Source organism: Magnolia sinica, chromosome 1 (assembly GCF_029962835.1).
Source record: "Magnolia sinica isolate HGM2019 chromosome 1, MsV1, whole genome shotgun sequence".
Classification (NCBI taxonomy): Eukaryota; Viridiplantae; Streptophyta; class Magnoliopsida; order Magnoliales; family Magnoliaceae; genus Magnolia; species Magnolia sinica.
In genome coordinates, this window is record NC_080573.1 from 64208848 (window position 1) to 64230586 (window position 21739).

Consider the following 21739-nt stretch of genomic DNA (forward strand, 5'->3'; position numbering starts at 1 on the left):
ACAAAATTGTGAAAAAATTGACAAATTGTAAAAAAATATATATTTTAAAAAAGAAAACTAAATTTTGTAAAAAAAAATGTTAAATTTATTTATAATAAAAATGATATTTAGTTAAAAGAGAAAAAAAAATATACATTTTGAAAAAAAAAAGTGTTAAATTTATTTGTAAAAAGTAAAATTACTAAATTATTAGGCACATCCACTAATTGAACCTTTAATCATTTTTGGACAATCTAATCAGTTCAAATTGAAGAGTAAATAACTTCAGATGTTTAAATCAAATTTCACTGAAATTGTTGATCAATCTTGTATGCCTAATATCTTTCTCATATGTAGCCTGATTGAGGTGAGTAACTAGTCAAATTGAGAGCATTGATAGTAAAATAGAGTGAATGGACTGGACATGTAAAATGGGCCAAATATTCTGGTTAATATTGTGACCCAACTTACTGACCTCGTAAGAACCTAAGAATTGATGTTAGTGAGTTTTGTGGGGCCCATCATGATGTGTGTCGAACATCAACACCGTGGTTTTGATGTGTCCCCTTTACGTTATGAGATATCTCAAAAATCATTGGTAAACGAAACACAAGTGGGCCATACCATTTAAAACTATGTGAAGACATCCTAAAAAATATAAAAACACTTGGCGGGGCCCACATGAGTTTTGGATGCGGTTGAAACTTGGTCTGACCCCTCATCCAAGTGGGACTCACATAATGAGTGGGTTGGATATGTGAATCACATTTAGGCATGCCCAATATATGATTATGAATGTTTTAAGGAAACCTTTCTCCAATACATTTAAGTGAGTTACTTGTTACCTATACTAGAGTAAATCTGTGGGGTTCACCATTATTTATTTATTTTATCCACTCCATTCATCCATGTTAATAGATAATTTGAGGTCTAAAGAACAAAAAGGAAACATATCCAAAGCTCAAGTGGACCACACCATAGGAAATAGTGTGATTGAACCTCTACCATTTAAAATTTCTTGGAGGCCATAGAAGTTTTGGATCAAGCTGATGTTTGTGTTTTCTATTCATTTATATATTTTTGATATTATGAACAACCTTTAACTATTTTTGGACAATCTGATTAGTCTGGACATGAAGAGTAAATAACTTTAGATGTTTAAATCAAAATTCACTCAAATTGTTGATCAATCTTGTTTGCCCAATATCTTTCTCATATGTAGTATGATCGAGGTGAGTAACTAGTTAAATTGAGGGTAATGATTAGTAAAATAGAGTGAATGGATGGTGTCAATATACATAAAATATATCAAGGTGGGCCCTACATAGTTAGAGTAACACCCATGAAGGAGTTACCTAAATAGTGAAATGGTACTATAAGGTCACCTCATGGGAACTTCCCATGAGGTTAATCTGTGTGCGCCCCACATATAAAAGCATTTGGTGGGGCCCACATGAGTTTTGGATGTGTATGAAACTTGGTTTGACTCCTCATCCAAGTGGGACACACATAATGAATGGGCTGGATCCATGAACAACATTTAGGTGGGCCCAATAAATAATTATGAATGTTTTAATGGGAGGGTAACCCTCTCAACTATAGCATGTGGTGTGGCCCACGCAAGTCATGTATTGACTTTATTTTTAAGCTCGTGGCCCACATGGAATGATGCATCTGACTGACGGGGCAGATCCAAAGTTCAAGTGGACCCACCATAGAAAAGAGTGGGATAGTGACACGCACTATTGAAACTTCTTAGGGCCCGCCACGATGTTTATTTAAGATCCAACCTGTTTATAAGTTAATACAGACATGGATGCAGTTGAAAATTGGTCCGACCCCTCATCCAAGTGGGACACATAATGAGTGGGTTGGATATGTGAATCACATTTAAGCAGGCCTAATATATGATTATGAATGTTCTAAGGAAAGCCCTCCATTAAATTATGTGGTGTGGCCCACATTTAGGTTGATGTTTGTGTTTTCCCTTCATTCATAATTTTTTGATATTACGAACATGTTGGATGACAAATAAACATTACTGTGGGCCCAAGGAAGGTATCAACGGTGGAAATCATTATTCGACACTGTTTTGTGTGGCATAGTTCACTTGGGTTTTGGATTTACCAAAAATTTGGGATCAACCCACACCGTTCATCCATTTTTCGAGATCATTTTATATAATTATCCAAAAAATGAATCATACCCAAAGATTAAATGGACCACACCACAAATAAGGGGAATGAATTGGCTCCTCCCCTACACCATCCAATGGCTTGTGGTTGGTGCTGTGTGGGCCCAACCATGATGTATTTTTTAATCCATGCCGTCCATCAATTTTTAAAGATCATCTTATGGCATGAGACCAAAAATGAGGCATATCCCAATTTGAAATGGACCACATTACAAGAAATAGTGTTGAATGACTGTCATCCATTTAAAACATTCTAGGGGCCATAAAGTTTTAAATTGAGATGATTTTTGTTTTTCCCCTTCATCTAAGCATGTATGACCTAATAAAACAGATTGGATGCCAAATAAAGAGTATAGCGGGCCTTACATAGGATTTTAATGATGGATATCCAATCACTATTGTTTTTATGTGGTGTGGTCCACCTGATATTTATATACCTCTCAATTTTGGGCCCCACCATGATGTATGTTTTATATCCACACCTTCCATCCATTTTGAGAGATTATTTTAGGGCAATATCCAAAGATAAATCTGAAGCTCCAGTGGACCCCAGCACAGAAAACAATGGGGATAGTAACACCCACCATTAAAAACTGTTTAAGGACCACGAAAGTTTTAGATCAAACTGATATTTGTGTTTTATCTTATTTCATGTTTTTTTAAACTTTTGAATAGCTTATATTTCAAATAAAAATTATGGTGGGCCTTAGGATAGTTTCAACGGTGAATCACTCTCCCCACTGTTTTCTGTGGTGAGGTCCACGGTACCCAATTAGACTTATTAATCCTGAAATATCATGATATTTGGCTGCCCAACTGTTTCCCCTTGGTGTGGACCACCTAAGATTTATATCGAGCTCATTTTCAGGGATCAACCCGAAAATGACGTTGAAAAATGGATGGATGGCGGAGATAAAACATATACATCATGGTGGGGCCCATAGAACCTACCAGATCCAAATCTCAATGGGATGTGTTTTATTGTACAAGTGACAATGTGTGAGTTTTGTAGTTGAGGTAAAATAGTGGTGACTCATTCATAACAATAATGGTAGTGAGATGGTGTTATCTAGACTATCTAAATAATGGGTCTAATTGTAAATGACTAATATTTGTACTTTTTTCCTATATAAGACTATCATAATCATCTGGTAAATGGTCCCTTATATGTATGGTTGATAACATAGTTTATGTTATAAATGATGGAAAACTCACAATTGTCAGATTTGAAAGTAACATTTCATTTTAGAAGAGGATATCCATATCCATCTTTCGTGCAGAGGACGCCTCAGTCTTCATTCAAACAAAAGCCGCTGGAGTTCCTCTTTCTGCATTCATTTACACTCCCAGCAATTTGCGATCGGGAGTTTTTTCAGGTACCTCGTTTCAAATTCCTTCTCTTTTTCTGTCTATGATTTATCATAATAGAAGAAAATCTCTGCGTTTTGGTGTAAATTTTCTGGAGATCAGCAATTTTTAGGGTTTTATATACACCATTTGATTTTCCCACGGTTTTGCATTTTCCTTCTTCCAATTTTTTTGGTTATCTCGAGTTCTTTTTTCATTTAAAGGTCTCAAGGCCTCAAGGTCGTCAATGTCGATTAGCTCCTCACCGATCAACCCCATGTTTCCGCCCTCGTCTGTGAATCCCTCAACCGCGGTGTGTTTGAGGGGACAAAATGAGGGGACAAAGTGGATTTATCACAAACATCACAGTGTGCCCCACCTATCTTCTGTGGTGTGTTTTCTGATGCAGGACTTTGTCACAGGCCTGCCTTCAGAAGCGGGTGGGCCCACTATAATGTCCAATTTTGCTTTTAGAAGCATGTAGAATTAGAAATTTAGAAGGGCAAATAGTTAACCTCTGGAGTGTTATTTATAAAACCAAAAAATGTTGCGTTTGTGTGTTTGTTCTGGAGAAAGCTATGTAGGGATGCCAATGGGCACTGTGATTATGGATACCTAAAGTACCTGACCCATATTCAGACCTAAGGGAATCAGATTGGGGTCCAGTTGCATTTGGATACGAATCTAAACCCAAAATGATTTTTTACAAAACAGAAAAATGAAAAGAGGATGTGAATATTATTAGGGTCAAAGGCCAGAAAATTAGATCACCTAAATGCCATTCTAAATTAGAAACTGATCCACTACAGCCTGTTGCATGCTTGCTTAGAGAATGCAGACCATCTTTCCCTAAGTGTCTCTTGTGAAGGGCATACAAGCCATATAAACAAACGGGCCCACCATGAAGATCTGTACACTAAGACAGAACATTGGCATCCATGAATTTCAATGGTGCAGTCTGCCTGATGAGTGGATGAGCCTAGTTTTTACACCAGGTGATCTTTCATTGTGGGCCCTGCCGTTTACATGGATGGCATGTTCTGTGTAAGTGGGAATGGCGAGACTACAAGCTAAGTTAACATACATTCGCTGTAGGTGATCAATTCTGTTCCTAACTTTCCCTACTTTCCTTACATTTTGTTCTGGATAGAAAGAAATATTACTCAAAATCAAGAAATCAAGGTTTTTACCTTGGGCTTTGGATTCAGTTATCATGCAAAGCCTTCATTAAATATAATCTACTGAAACTCTGGCCTGCCACCCTACAAAATCCAATCCAAAAATAATAATGGTAGTGTTAAGGACGATAGAATTATAGCATAAGAAATTAACTTTGGAGTTGACTGGTATAGTTTAAAATTCATACTAAAAGTTTTTATTTCCTTACATTTTCTGCCCTTCATTTCTCTGATTTACGATCTATGTTTCTAGTTGTTTTGTGTTATTCGAAAAGGAAATACAAAAGCAAGAAGGACACTGAAGTGGCATATGCAGAAGGACAAAGAAGTTTACATTTTCTTCATTCTTCTTTTCACTTCTCTGATATTCTATTGTATTAAAGAAGTCTTGTACTAATATTTGATTCACCACTTAGAAAATTAAACAATATTTTTGTGAATTTAAATTCCTCATGTTTGAAGTAACCTTGGATTCAAGCATGGCTTAAACTAAAATTCCTTCAATGCAAAAGAAAAGAAGAAGAAGAAGAAACTTTCTCTACATTCTTCATTTCATTTTTCTGATATTCAGTTGTAGTAAATTGAAATTCCTGCAGATTTGTAGACTTGATGCAAGGATTAGGCAGAACCTTGCTGCCATGCAGTAGTTGGAACATGAGCTTGGGGCCATGTCCTGCAGATCTGTTTTTGAAGTTTCTTTGATTTTTTTTGGTGAAAATCAATTTAATTTTAGTAGATGTGTAGTTGTTTTTTTTTTTTTTTTTCCTTTTTGGAAAATCAGTGAAATTTGGATTGTTTTGAAGCAATTTTATGTGCATTTTTCGATTTCGTTGTTCATCAAATTTGGATTAGTTTAAAAAAGGAGTATTATGTGGGTTTTTTCTATTATATGTAACAGAATCTCATTTGAGTGCTTTTGCATTTATCAGTTCTTCAAGTCTGTGTAATCATTTGATGTGAATCCATTTGGATTCTACTATAATAATTTTTCTATTGTCAAGAAGGAAATCTCATATGGGTATCTCTCCTTTTGAACTTTCTTTGATTTGGTGAAAATCAATGTGACTTTAGGATGATGTGTGGGCTGTTTTCAATTGTTTTGGGATGAAAAACCAATGAAATTTGGGATGTTCTTAAGCAGTTTGATGCATAATAGTTGAAAAATGAAGTGTTATGCAGATTTGTTATAATTTTTTGTGGTTTAGATGATGGAATCTCGTGTGGGTGCTTTTGCATTTATCAATTCTTAAAATTTGTGGGATTACTTGATGTGAATCAATGGGAGTTTTTGATGATTAGTAGTTGCTTTTGGGTGTTCTTGGACTGAAACCAATGGAATTTGGGGCACTTTCAAATTATTTGATGCTAGTTGATTGATTTTAGTGTTATTTAGACTCGGCATAATTAATGGAGTGTTGTACACATCATTGATGGTACATGTAAGCGAAGCTCATGTGGGTACTTTTGCATTTGGCAGTTTTTGAAGTTTATGTGATCATGTTATATTAATTGATGGGAATTTAGGATGATGGGTACTTGTTTCCTGGGTTTTTTTTTTTTTGGACCAAAATAAAGGGAGGAACTTGGGATGTTCTCAAGCAATTTGATGCATATGTATTGACCCAGATGTTCTTCATACTTGGATTATCTAAAAAATGGAGTGGTCATGTAGATACTTTTCTGTTTATTAGTTTTTGAAGTTTGTATTTATTTGATGAAAATCAATGGGAGTTCAGGATGTCGGGTACTTGTTTTCAGGTGTTTTGATTGGAACTAAGGTAATTAGGGGCTCTTTCTAGTTAACTGATGCATGTTGATTGATTTTAATGTTTTTTAGATTTTAATGATTGTATTTATATGCATGTGGTGTCCTCAGGTCTTACATGAACTAATTTATATGCATGTGGTGTCCGCAGGGCTTACGTGAACTAATACGACGCCCCAACTAGATTATGTGGAGCAAGAAAGAAGTTAGTTTTCTTCCATTTACCATTGTTGTTTGATTGTTAATCCATGCAATGATTATTTTTTTATGCCATAAGTCTTGGCACTTGCTATTTTTCTTAGAATTTATTAGTTTAATAACCTAGCTATGTAAAATATTAGACTTTGTTTCATAAGCATAAATATGAATCACCTTCTTTCTTCTTTTTGCTAGGTGGCATCAAATCTAGATGTCGTAATGGATGCCTATGATTTCGTCCATTTGGTAAGCACTATTTCTAGTGAAAAAGAAGTAAGCAATGAATGTCTAGGTGCAGATGTTGATGAAAAAGAAGTAAGCAATGAAGCAGCCCGTTCAATCTGATCAATCTACTCCCTGGGGAGGTTGGAAATCAATGGTATGCATTGATGTGTATTGTGTTTATGTTGTAAGTTAAAGTTATAACAAACTTATGGTATGTAAGCCATGCAGTTACAACTTTTTTCTCCTTTGAATTGTAACAAACTGTATCGGTTGTATTTTTCTCTGTCATACAGGTTGTGGCTATCAAAGATATAATATCCCCTCCTTATAGGGAAACATTTAATGATGTGTATAGGTAAATTCATGTTTTCTTATTCCTTATATTGTTTCCCAGTTATATTCCAAATATTTCGGTTGCATTTTTCTCTGTTATACAGGTTGTGGCTATCAAAGATATAATATCACCTCCTTATAGGGAAACATTTAATGATGTGTACAGGTAAATTCATGTTTTCTTATTCCTTATATTGTTTCCCAGTTATATTCCAAATATTTCGGTTGCATTTTTCTCTGTTATATAGGTTGTGGCTATCAAAGATATAATATCACCTCCTTATAGGGAAACATTTAATGATGTGTACAGGTAAATTCATTTTTTCTTATTCCTTATATTGTTTCCCAGTTATATTTGTGTTGGTTTCAGAGTACAGGTAGTAATAGAAAGTGTTGGTCGATTGTGACTTATAGACAAACGGATGAGTAACCAACAATACGAATATGGGAGGCCTTCCCCAGGTATCTAGATGCTTTTAGATATAATTATGTTGTTTTTAAATGTATTAGCTCGAAATTGATAGAGCAGACCCGGATGTGCGTCGGAGCTATCCGGATATTGAGCGGGGGTCCCTGGAAGGTGGGAATCGCTGTTATGACCATGATGAAGCTGTCCATTTCCTATGGACAACATTGGAGGGGCCTGGCCATTTGGACATACCATGTTTATGTGTTTGATCAAAATTAATGGAGCAGACCCGGATGTGCGTCGGAGCTATTCGGAAGAGCGGGGTTCCCTGGAAAGTGGGAACCGCTATTATGACCATGATGAAGCTATCCATTTTTTATTGACAGCATTGGAAGGGCCTGGCCATTTGCGCCAGATGGCCGTGTTTATATCTGTATTTGCAGGGACCATACCCTTAACCTAAACCAAAACCTATGACCTAAAACCATAACCTATAACCTAAACCTCAACCTTAACCTAAACCTAAACCTTAACCTAAAACCTAAACCTAAACCTAAAACCTAAAACCTAAATGTATTCTCAAATCCCTAAACCTAAACCTACACTTAATCCTAATCTTAATGCCCTAACCTAAACCTATACCTAAACTTGAAAACCCAAACATAAACCCAATCCCGAACCTGAACCTAAACCTTAACCTTAACCTATTCTCAATTCCATAAACCTATATCTTATAACCTAAACCTAAACCTAAACCTAAAACTTAACCTATACCTATAACCTTAACCCAAACCTAAAGCTAAACCTAAACCTTAACCTAAACCTATAACCTTAACCTAAAACCTAAACTTATAACCTAAACCTAAATCAAAACATATAACCAAAACCAAAACCAAAACCAAAACCTATGTCCTAAACCCAAACGCATTCTCAAATCCTATAACCCATAATCTAAACCTAAACCTAAAACTAAACCTATAACCTATAACCAAAACCAAAACCTATAACCTAAACAAAAGCCAAAACCTATAGCCTAAACCCGAACCTATTCTCAAATCTAAAAACCTATAACCTAAACCGTGAACCTATAACCTGATCAAAACCTATAACCTAAACCAAACCTAAACCTAAAACCTAAACCTATAATCAATAACCTAAATCAAAACATATAATCAAAACCAAATCCCAAAACCCAAACCTAAACCTAAACCTAAACCTAAAACCTAAACCTAAACCTATAACCTAAAGTCAAATCCCTAAACCTAAACCTGAAAAGGCCAAGCTATATGTCCTAGAGGGGGGGTGAATAGGACAATGCCAAATAAAAACTTATAACAGCGGAATAATAAAGAAAATGATAGCCAAATTAAATAACAATGCAGGAAAGTAAAACAACCTCAAAATTCAGATCTTGAGAGGTTGATACAAACGTTATTCTAAGGACAACCTTACACCAAAAACAGAGTTTATGGTAGGACAACCTTATTTCTAGAAAGGTCTTTGTATCAAGTCTCAAATCGAAGAGGAATACAGAATTAAATATAAACTGAAATGAAATAACTTGTAATTAAAAATGTATTGTTCTAGGGACAGCCATACACCATAAAAATGGCAGGGCAACCTTGCTGGAACAACTTTCAAATGAAATTGAAAATCAAGCTTATAAAGGAATAGCAGAAAGTAAATTCTAAGCTATTACAACATTCTCACAAAGCTTGAAATAATTACAACATTCACCACCATACATACATCCCACAAAAAGAATAAAAATTAGAAGAGTAAAACAATCAACCACAACACAAGGGTTTATAGTGGTTCGCCTGTGTGTTCACCAACTGTTATCCAACAACCACACAAAAAGCTACTCCACTCCTAATATCCTCACACAGGGGATATTAGCGTTCACTAAAGATAGGTTTTCCCAGGTTCACCCAAAACCCTTACAATTGTGTCTTTGTATGTGGGCTTACACAATTAAAAAAACCCCCACTTCTGAGTTTTCCTGGCTCTCCTCAGATAACCAAAATAACAAGATTTTTCTGGCAAATCTTGAAAGAAACCAAAATAATAGAAAGGAATTTACAATATGTAAAATACCTGAAAATCTCCTTCGTTGTAGCAGCCCGGTAGAACCAAATCAAAGTAGATGATTGAATGTCCAAGTTCAATGTCCAGTACTCGATTACAATGGTTCTAGTTCTAATAGATTTTAAATTAAACTAAATAGGGCTTGCCTTAATTGATTTTGATTCCAAAGAAAGGGAATAACAATTCCTCTTTATCAAATCAGATTGGAATATAAGAAACAAAATCAATTAAAATAAAGCTAAGGAAAGAAGATATTAAATAAGCACACTTAGCTTAGATAGAGCACAGAATTATCTCTCAGAAGTTCGACGAGGATTGGCTTGAATACTATAATTAAATCGATGATTTCTTCTGAGATTCGTGCACTATTTATAGGTGAGAAGATCGGGTCTTCGACTGGTCTAGAGTGCTCTTCGACTAGTCGAAGCACTAACAGATATTTGAAAGATTAGGCGGGATAAGCGCAGACCGTTCTACGACTGGTCGTAGCCCTCCTACGACTGGTCATAGGTCACCTACGACTGGTCGTAGGTTTCCTTCGACTGGTCGTAGGTCCTGCAAAAGTTCGCTGGACTTCGAGTTGTAGATACTACGACTGGTCGAAGATCAGTCGACACTGTTCCTACGACTGGTCGAACAGATTCCTGGACTAGTCGAAGGCTAACAGATTTTATCTGGAATATGTAACAAACTTACGACTGGTCGAGGATTTTCTTAAACTGGTCGAAGCAAGTCTAGGACTAGTCGAAGAAGCCCTAGGACTAGTCGAAGAACAGACCAATCACATGTAAAATAACATTCGGTTTATGTATCCGAAATGACCTACTTCTAAGGTCATCCTATGGTCAAACAAACCTCAATCATGAAGTATGGACATTGAAACAAGAGACCATGAAGAATGATCCTTGAAGTCTTGATGAAGATTAAACCTTGAAGTAGCTCAATCTTGAAAGTGGCTTGAGTTTCAGCTTGAGTCTTGATTTCAGCTTGACTTTCAACTTGAGTCTTGAGTTCAGCTTGAGTCTCAACTTGAGTCTTGCCTTGTACTTTCTTTTCGGCTTGAGTCTTGTTTTGTGAGCAGCTCTTGCATTCAAGATCTTGAGTTTTGTACTTGAGAGCTTTGCTTGATGTGAGCTTAGCTTGTTCATGTATGTTGATCCTTGAGAGAGCTTCACTTATGCAAGTTATATATAACAGAGTATAATAGTTATTTTGGCACTACAAATTTGACAACACATAGGGATAGAAACTATAGCACTTACAAAACCTAAACCTAATCCTATAACCTAAACTCAAATCCCTAAACCTTAACTTATAACCTAACCTAAACCTATACTTATAACCTAAAACTATTCTCAAATCCCAAAACCTATAGCCTAAACCTAACCTTTCCCTAAACCTATAACCTAAACTCAATTCCCTAAACCTAAACCTAGACCTAAACCTAAACCTATAGCCTAAACTCAAATCCCAAAACCTTAACCTATAACCTAACCTAAACCTATACTTATAACTTAAAACTATTCCCAAATCCCAAAACCTATAACCTAAACCTAAGCTTTCCCTAAACCTATAAGCTAAACTCAATTCCCTAAAGCCAAACCTACACCTAATCCTAATCTCAACTCCCTAACCTAAACCTAAACATAAACTTGAAAAGTCAAACTTAAACCCAATCTCGAACCTGAACCCGATTTCCTAAACCTAAACCATAACCCATTCTCAAATCCAAAAACTTATAACCTAAACCTAAACCAAAATCAAAACTTATAACCTAAACCCGAACCCATTCTCAAATCCCAAAACCTATAACCAAAACTAAAACCAAAACCTATAACCTAAACCCCAACCCATTCTTAAATCCTAAAACCTATAACCTAAACATAAACCTTAACCTAAACCTATAACCTATAACCAAAACCCGAACCCATTCTCAAATCCCAAAACCTATAACCTAAACCTAAACCTTAACCTAAACCTATAACTTATAACATAAATCAAAACCTAAACCTAAACCTATAACCTATAACCTAAATCAAACCCTATTACCTTTCCCTAAACCTTAACCTAAACCTATAACCTATAACCTAAATCAAAACTAAAACCAAACCTAAACCTAAACCTAAACCTATAAGCTATAACCTAAACATAAACCTAAAACCTAAATGTATTCTCAAATCCCTAAACCTAAACCTACACCTAATCCTAATCTCAACTCCTTAACCTAAACCTAAGCCTAAACTTGAAAACCCAAACCTAAACTTGATCCGAAACCCGAACACGATTTCCTAAACCTAAACCTCAACCTATTCTCAATTCCCTAAACCTTAACCTATAACCTAACCTAAACCTAAATCTATAACCTAAACCTAAACCTATAACCTAAGTGTATTCTAAAATCCTTAAACCCAAACCTACACATAATCCTAATCTCAACTCCTTAACCTAAACCTAAACCTGATCCCGAACCCGATCCCAATTTCCGAAACCTAAACATTAACCTATTCTTAATTCCCTAAACCTATATCTTATAACCTAAACCTAAACCATAACCCAAACCTAAACCTATACCTATAACCTATAACCTTAACCTAAACCTAAACTTAAACCTGTAACCTATAACCTAAACCTATATCTAAAACCTAAATGTATTCTCAAATCCTTTAACCTAAACCTACACATAATCCTAATCTCAACTCCTTAACCTAAACTTAAACCTAAATTTGAAAACCCAAACCTAAACTCGATCCCGAACCTGAACCCGATTTCCTAAACCTAAACATTAACCTATTCTCAATTCCCTAAACCTATATCTTATAACGTATACCTAAACCTAAACCTTAACCTAAACCTATAACCTATAACCTTGACCTAAACCTAAACCTAAACCTGTAACCTATAACCTAAACCTAAACCTAAAACCTAAATGTATTCTCAAATCCCTAAACCTAAACTTACACCTAATCCTAATCTCAACTCCCTAACCTAAACCTAAACCTAAACTTGAAAACCAAAACCTAAACCCGATCCCGAACCTGAACCCGATTTCCTAAACCTAAACCTTAACATGTTCTCAATTCCCTAAACCTATAGCTTATAACCTAAACCGAAACCTAAACCTATACCTAAACCTAAACCTAAACCTAAACCTATAACCTATAACCTAAACATAAACCTAAAACCTAAATGTATTCTCAAATCCCTAAACCTAAACCTACACATAATCCTAATCTCAACTCCCTAATCTAAACCTAAACCTAAACTTGATAACCCAAACCTAAACCTGATCTGAACCCGAACCTGATTTCCTAAACCTAAACCTTAACCTATAACCTAACCTATACCTAAATCTATAACCTAAACCTAAACCTAAAACCTAAGTGTATTCTCAAATCCTTAAACCTAAACCTACACCTAATCCTAATCTCAACTCCCTAACCCCTAAACCTAAACTTGAAAACCCAAACCTAAACCCGATCCCGAACCTGAACCCGATTTTCTAAACCTAAACATTAACCTATTCTCAATTCCCTAAACCTATATTTTATAACCTAAACCTTAACCTAAACCTAAACATATAACCTATAACTTTAACCTAAACCTAAACCTAAACCTGTAACCTATAACCTAAACCTAAACCTAAAACCTAAATGTATTCTCAAATCTTTAAACCTAAACCTACACCTAATCCTAATCTCAACTCCCTAACATAAACCTAAATTTAAAGTTAAAAACCCAAACCTAAACCCAATCCCGAACCCGAACCCGATTTCCTAAACTTAAACCTTAACCTTTTCTCAATTTCCTAACCTATATCTTATAACCTAAACCTAAGCCTAAATCTAAACCTTAGCCTAAACCTAAACCTATAACCTATAACCTAAACCTAAACCTAAAACCTAAATGTATTCTGAAATCCCTAAACCTAAACCTACACCTAATCCTAATCTTAACTCCCTAACCTAAACCTAAACCTAAACTTGAAAACCAAAACCTAAACCCGATCCCGAACCCCAACCCGATTTCCTAAACCTAAACCTTAACCTATTCTCAATTCCCTAAACCTATAGCTTATAACCTAAACCTAAACCTTAACCTAAACCTAAACCTAAACCTAAACCTAAACCTAAAACCTAAATGTATTCTCAAATCCCTAAACCTAAACCTACACCTAATCCTAATCTCAACTCCCTAACCTAAACCTAAACCCGATCCTAAACCCGAACCCGATTTCCTAAACCTAAACCTTAACCTATTCTCAGTTCCCTAAACCTATTGCTTATAACCTAAACCGAAACCTAGACCTATACCTAAACCTAAACCTATAACATATAACTTAAACATAAACCTAAAACTTAAATGTATTCTCAAATCCCTAAACCTAAACCTACACATAATCCTAATCTCAACTTCCTAACCTAAACCTAAACCTAAACTTGAAAACCCAAACCTAAACCCGATCCCGAAGCCGATTTCTTAAACGTAAACCTAAATGTATTCTCAAATCCCTAAACCTAAACCAACACCTAATCCTAATCTCAACTCCCTGACCTAAACCTAAACTTAAACTTGAAAACCCAAACCAAAACCCGATCCCGAACCCGAACCCGATTTCCTAATCCTAAACCTTAACCTATTCTCAATTCCCTAAACCTATAGTTTATAACCTAAACCTAAACCTAAACCTATAACCTATAACCTTAACCTAAACCTAAACCTAAACCTGTAACCTATAACCTAAACCTAAACCTAAAACCTAAATGTATTCTCAAATCCCAAAACCTAAACCTACACCTAATCCCAATCTCAACTTCCTAACCTAAACCTAAACTTGAAAACCCAAACCTAAACCCGATCTCGAACCCGAACCCAATTTCCTAAACCTAAACTTTAACCTATTCTCAATTCCCTAAACCTATAGCTTATAACCTATACCTAAACCTAAACCTTAACCTATAACATATAACCTAAACCTAAACCTAAAACCTAATATATTCTCAAATCCCTAAACCTAAACCTACACCTAATCCTAATCTCAACTCCCTAACCTAAACCTAAACCTGAACTTGAAAATCCAAACCTAAACCCGATTCCAAACCCGAACCCGATTTCCTAAACCTAAACCTTAACCTATTCTCAATTCCCTAAACCTATAGCTTATAACCTAAACCTAAACCTAAACCTAAACTTAAACTTTAATCTAAACTAATAACCTATAACATAAACCTAAACCTAAGCCTAAAACCTAAATGTATTCTCAAATCCCTAAACCTAAACCTACACCTAATCCTAATCTCAACTCCTTAACCTAAACCTAAACCTAAACTTGAAAACCCAAACCTAAACCTGATCCCAAACCCATACCCAATTTCCTAAACCTAAACATTAACATATTCTCAATTCCCTAAACCTATAGCTTATGACCTAAACCTAAAGCTTAACCTAAACCTAAAACCTAAATGTATTCTCAAATCCCTAAACCTAAACCTACACCTAATCCTAATCTAAACTCCCTAACCTAAACCTAAACCTAAACTTGAAAACCCAAACTTAAACCCGATCCCGAACCCGAACCCGATTTCCTAAACCTAAACCTTAACCTATAACCTAACCTAAGCCTAAACCTATAACCTAAACCTGTAACTTAAACATAAGCCTAAAACCTAAACCTAAAATCGAAATGTATTCTCAAATCCCTAAACCTAAACCTACACCTAATCCTAATCTCAACTCCCTAACCTAAACCTAAACCTAAACCTAAACTTGAAAACCCAAACCTAAACCCAATCCCGAACCCGAACCCAATTTTCTAAACCTAAACCTTAACCTATAACCTAACATAAACCTAAACCTATTACCTGCACTTATAACCTAAACCTATAACCTAAACATAAGCCTAAAACCTAAACCTAAACCTAAAATCGAAATGTATTCTCAAATCCTTGAACCTAAACCTACACCTAATCTTAATCTCAACTCCCTAACCTAAACTTGATAACCCAAACCTAAACCTGATCTCGAACTCGGACCCGATTTCCTAAACCTAAACCTTAACCTTAACCTATTCTCAATTCTCTAAAGTTATAACCTATATACTATAACCTATAACTAAAACCTAAACTTTAACTTAAACCTATAACCTAAGCCTAAACCTTAACCTAAACCTAAACCAAAACCTATAACCTAAACCTTAACCTATAACCTATAACCTATAACCAAAACTTATAACCTATAACCTAAAACCTAATCCTAAACCTAAACCTAAAACCTAAAACCTAAACCTAAACCTATTTTAGTGATCAGTTTTATTTTTAAAAAGTGCCCACTTTTTTGGAAGAAGTTTATGCAATTCTTCATGATTCTGAATTATAATGTTTTGTTGGTTTAATATTTTTTTTTTTCAGGTGAAAGACACAAAAAGAAAATTATTGCTGATTTTTTTTCTTTTTTTATTTATGATGTTAAACCTATATGTATTTATGTGTGGATGAATGTAATGTGGATAAGATTGCTTGTGTTTGGATGGATGTAGTTTATGTTTGGATGAATGTAGTTTATGTTGGATTTACGTAGTTTGGGTTGTTTAGATGGATGTGAATGTGAATATGATGAAATATATTATATAACGGGTGTATATCAGGAAGAATACGATGAAATATATTGTAACAGGTGTATATTAACCCTCTTATAAAGGATGGTCCATGACCGTTTGAAGGCCCATAAGAGACGGTCCATGACAGTCCTTTTTAAGGATGACCCACTATGGCCGTCCTTTGAAGGCTTATCAGAGACAGTCTACGACAGTTTTTTTAAGGACGGTCGATGGCCGTCCTTTAAAGGCTTATAAGAGACGGTCCGAGACCGTCCTTTTTAAGGACGGTTCATGACCGTCTTTTTTTTGTCAATAAAAATGACGGTTTTCGACCGTCCTTTAAGTAATACGACACGTCAAAATTTGACGGCCCTTGCGACGGTCCATGACCTTCCTTTTTAGTCATTTGAGACAGTTTTGGACTGTCCTTTTTTCACAGTTTTTGCATAGTGCTTCTAGTATAGCATTTGACAATGAGCACCATGAAAGAACCTATTATCCACCAAGTCAAACATATATTAAACAAGAACTCTCATTGAATAAGACCCAAAGGAAAACCTTATAAACATGAGGCTTGAACCTCCTAATGAATTCTAATACTCCTTAAATATTTAGGATGATCAGATTTCAGAATTTCAGAACCATATCCCTATGAGGCATTCGCAGCTTAACTCAACTCTCAATCCTGAGTGATTACCAAAGGACTCACTGCTTTGACCGAGCAGAAGACTAGGATCCATTAGGATTAGGAAGTGATACGTGTTGTTTGCCCTAGTCAGGCGGGCAATTGACATATCGAATTTGAGCCTACCACAACTATCTTTCCATATTAGTCCAATCATAAAGAGTAGATTATACCACCCTTAGGTGAACTTTATCATCAAACACTTGGCACGATAATAATGATTTGGACATTTGTTTTCAAACCTCAAAGTTAGAAACTTTTGAGGGTGGTAGACCATTATGAGCTAGGCTAGTGTAGTTATTATATATCCTAACATGTATATAAACATGAAACCAACAGAACTAGACAAATGAAATAAAAAACCTTTACTTATTACCCTTAGGCAATTTCGAGGAAAAATTTTTTCTCTAAGGGGGGTAGAATGTAACGTCTCAGAAAAATTCGTATAAAGACCCGAGTACCACCTCAGGCAGAAATTACTAAGGACTGAATCTTTTAGAAATTAGACAAAAATTGATTAAGTACTAAACTAAGTAATTAGTGGAATTAGCTCAAACCACTTTCTATACAAATTGCAAGACCCAAAACCATTAGAATCATTAACCCAACATTTCCTAGAAACCTAGGATCAGTCTCAAAACCCAGCTGCTCACGGGAGCATGTTGAAATTTCGTATCAGACCTGGACTACGGGTCGAAAGTCCGATAACCGCGAAACTATATAATTATGACCACCTTAATAGGCTTAACAACCATAGCGGGAATCGAGTCCAAATAGTATCCAGAACTGCACAACTTGAGCCGGGAGCGAAGTGTGTGTGAAACGCGAATATCTTTAGAAAATCAACTCAAACTTAAGTGAATTGGGCCGCTCGCTTGTAGAAAAAATTTAAGGTTTCAGACCATCGGATTCTAACCTAACTATACCCTTGGATTAGGGAAATTTCCCTACACATGTCAGTATACATTTAGCCCTGATCGAGTGACGATGACTGTTAAACTGAAACGGGTCCTCCATGATCGATCCACTAATTCGATCGAACCGAAACCTTAACTTGGAATAGATCCATTGTTAGGGAACTTCCTTCAGATTGTTTGCGAGCAATGGACCTCCAGATGAGCTCCATTGGCCTGAAACAGATGCCTTTTGGCTGTAACCCAAGTATACCATGGCCCTGGGGCCATTGATGTAAGTTCTGGGCCTATATAAGGGCCTTAACCCACCCCTCTCTCATTCTATACGAATTCTCTAACCCTGGGAGAGAGAAGAGAGAAAAGAGGAGAAAAGAGAGAGAGAGAGAGATAGGGAGATTGTTGTTGGGATTCACTCCCACGACTCCACACGCTGAATCGCCACCCCACCATCGCTACACCATCGATTTTGACTTCGATTTGGGTAAGAAATCCTAACCCTAATATTGACTTAGGAATCTAAATAGAGTAATCAACGAAATAGCTAACCTATTTCGTGATTCAGGTAACAATTGTGTCGTAGACAAGGACGTAATGTTCAAACTGAGTTTGATACGAGTTTACCGACGAAAGGTGTGGACTATAAACATTTAGGTTACGGTTTTCAAGACTTTCAATGTTAGCTAATGATTTATTTCTGACTTGATTGCTGCCATATGATCTTACTTACGACGTTTTCGATGAATTATACATGTGTAAACTATGTTAAATATATTATGTATTCCACGTGTTTATTGAAATGTTTGAATGGATATAAAATTATGATGTGAGCTTGCCATGACTATTAATCTAAGATTCATGTTTGTTGGACGTGTGACAATCCCCTTACGACAGGACTTGCCATAATATATGCCATAACTACCTTAGTCTATGTATAATACGAAATACATTCCACGTGTTTGTTGAAATGATTAAATGAAATTGAATTTATGATTTGTGCTTGCCATGACTAAATAACCTATAATACATGTTCGTTGTATGCATGACAACTACTTTATGAAAGGATTTGCCATAATATATGCTATAACTAATTTATGTCATGTATGTAGTAATGTGTAGTTTAAGTGTTTGATAAAATGCTCAAATGAGATTTATTTTTGAATTGTTTGTTAAATGTTATTATGCTTAACATATGTGACTACCCATTGCAATTGAGTTTGATTGGGACTACTATGTAGTCCAGGCAATCAGTAATGGTTCCTGATTAAGTGGTCGAACTATTTTCGACACATTGGATACGTTCGATGAATCCGAGCCATACAGTGATTGTTGTAGTGGTTAGGCCACGTGGAGGGCTTATGTGCTCCATGTCGATTAATTTAGCATGCACTCATACCAATCAAACTTGTCAAATAACCCGATTAGCCTATTGTGTGTTTACCATGTATAGACGTTACCATGTATGGACGCTACTGCTTGAATCTAAGGTACCACTTACCAATGTAAAACCCTTTTCACCATGGTACCATGATCCGCTAAGACTCATGAGCCAGGCATGGTGGTGTAAGACACCGTGGTCGAGTTGTCGGCTTACGCTGGGGTGACGAGCCTCCTCGTAATGACCAGTGAGAAACCCAAACTTGTGAGCTGAATACGGTGGTATGAGACACTGAATTCGAGTTGTCGGCCTACCTCGGCACAGCCTGGCTGTGGTCCCTAGTTGGGTTGGTGAAGAGCCTTCAAAAATAGACTGCTACTTGGTAGGGTGTTGGTGGTGTGACCTCGAGTACAAAATAGGCCTACACTGACGGGGACGAGCCTCTCGTAACGACCTAGTGTGTAAACTCTTGAACTTGCCTATAATATATGATTAATTAAGATTGACGACCCTAGATGGATCATTGTTTGGGTAAATGATATAAAGAGAGATACCTTAGGTTCACAAACCTAATGTATGAATAGGTCTAATTAAGAACTTGGCTAACACGCACATGCACCACATTACATGTGCCTTTGGCGATGGATTTGAGCACAGTGGGAGTGTTGCATGCGCGACCATGAGATGATGTCGCTGAGAGAGTGCAGGCGAGGGCATGCATCATTATAGCATAATATCCCTGCATTAACAAGAGTACTTAGTACATGCTTGTTATACTTCTTTATCATTACTACTTGACTGAATTGATAACATGTTAACCTTTGCTTTATAGTTCCACTGAATTAACTACTCATTCCCACCTAGGATGGTGTTTTAAAACACCAACCAGACTCTATTGTAGATGCAAGTGGCGACGATGTCTACGTTGTTGATTTGAATTTCATAGACGAGGAGGAATTCTCCTATGTTCAGTTATCAGGCGGGTCTATATAGACCATGTACTGATCGATGGGATTACAGGGACTATAATGATTAGTTGTACATTTACATTTTCGTATTTTGTAAATTTTGGGACAATACATGTATATATTTAGCCTGGAATTATACTCATACTCTGGGGATTGAGAAACACCTCTATACATTATATACTTATCTCAGTCTTCCGCTTGCTTAACTTAATTATCTCTGGAGTATGATATGTTGTTTTAGTATAATCTCACTCATGTTTAATGCTCTAATATGGACAACATTTAAAAATCATTATCAATGTTGCATAAGTGATGCGTTGGAACTCGGGTATTGAGCTTCTGCTCGACCCCCGATTTTTGGGGCGTTACAAGTGGATACTCTTGCTTGATATAATTGTAACTACTATTGGGCTACCATCCATTTTTCATCAAGTAAATCCAATTCTTCCAACCTAATTTTTTCATTTTCATCATTTGTAATTAACCGATGCATTACTACTCTGAGTGATGCAACTTGCGTTTCAATCAGGATAACAAACTCTACGCCATAAACCAACGAATACAGTATCACTCTTGTTGTCGTTCGGTGAGTAGTCCTGTAAGCCCACAATGCTTCTTACAACTTCTCATCCCAATCACGCTTATTTTCAGTCACTGTCTTCTTCAGTATCTTCACTATCGTCTTGTTAAATGCCTCTACTAATGCATTGGCCACTGGATAGTAAGGTGTTGAAAACGAGTGATGAATACTAGACTTTTGGCACAACTTTTCGATGTCTCTATTCTTGAAAGGAGTACCATTATCGGTAACAATTTTTTTCGGGATACCGTGGTGATATATTATTGCATGCCGGATGAAATTGACAACATCTTTTTCTTTGACATTGCGCAATGCGATCGCTTCTGTCCACTTAGAGAAATAATCTGTTGCTGCTAGTATATATTGCTTTCCTTTAGATGAAGGTGGATTTATCGAACCAATAACATCGACTCCGCAGGTAGCAAAAGGCCAAGAAGTGACTATCTGATGAAGATCTTCAGGGGGCATATGTATGACGTCTCCGTGGGTCTGACATTCGTGGCATTGTTTCGCATAATCTATAGCATCTGTGAACATTGTAGGCCAATAATATCCCATTCGATGCACCCGATGGAATAGATTTCAGCCAGATTTCATTGTAAGATTTTCTGTACAATATTTCGCTACATATGATGAATCTGTTTGATCTCAGCTTGATTTGTTGTCTTTGTGCTGGATCTTCTGAAAGGATATTATATTTGAGGTAATCTACAAAAGGTTAGTGCCAATCGTCTATTGTTACTTCAAAACACGATATAAGGAGTGTTTCAACGACTTTATTAATAATTTCCGATGATGGCAAGAACCTTCTTTCTTTTATAGTTTCCTGAAGGGGACTCCGATTTGGACAGGACAGAGCTGCTGCCAAGCTAGCCAAAGCGTCTGCCCTTACATTTTCACATCGCAAAA

General features: G+C 36.2%; 1 protein-coding gene across 1 annotated transcript; it reads right to left on the reverse strand.

Annotated features, from left to right (window-relative positions):
* Positions 1–20866: 20866 nt before the first annotated feature.
* LOC131246729 (uncharacterized) lies at positions 20867–21367 on the reverse strand. Its single transcript, XM_058247103.1, has one exon. It carries the CDS (start codon positions 21365–21367, stop codon positions 20867–20869), a length of 501 nt encoding a protein of 166 aa, XP_058103086.1.
* Between the last annotated feature and the right edge of the window lie 372 nt (positions 21368–21739).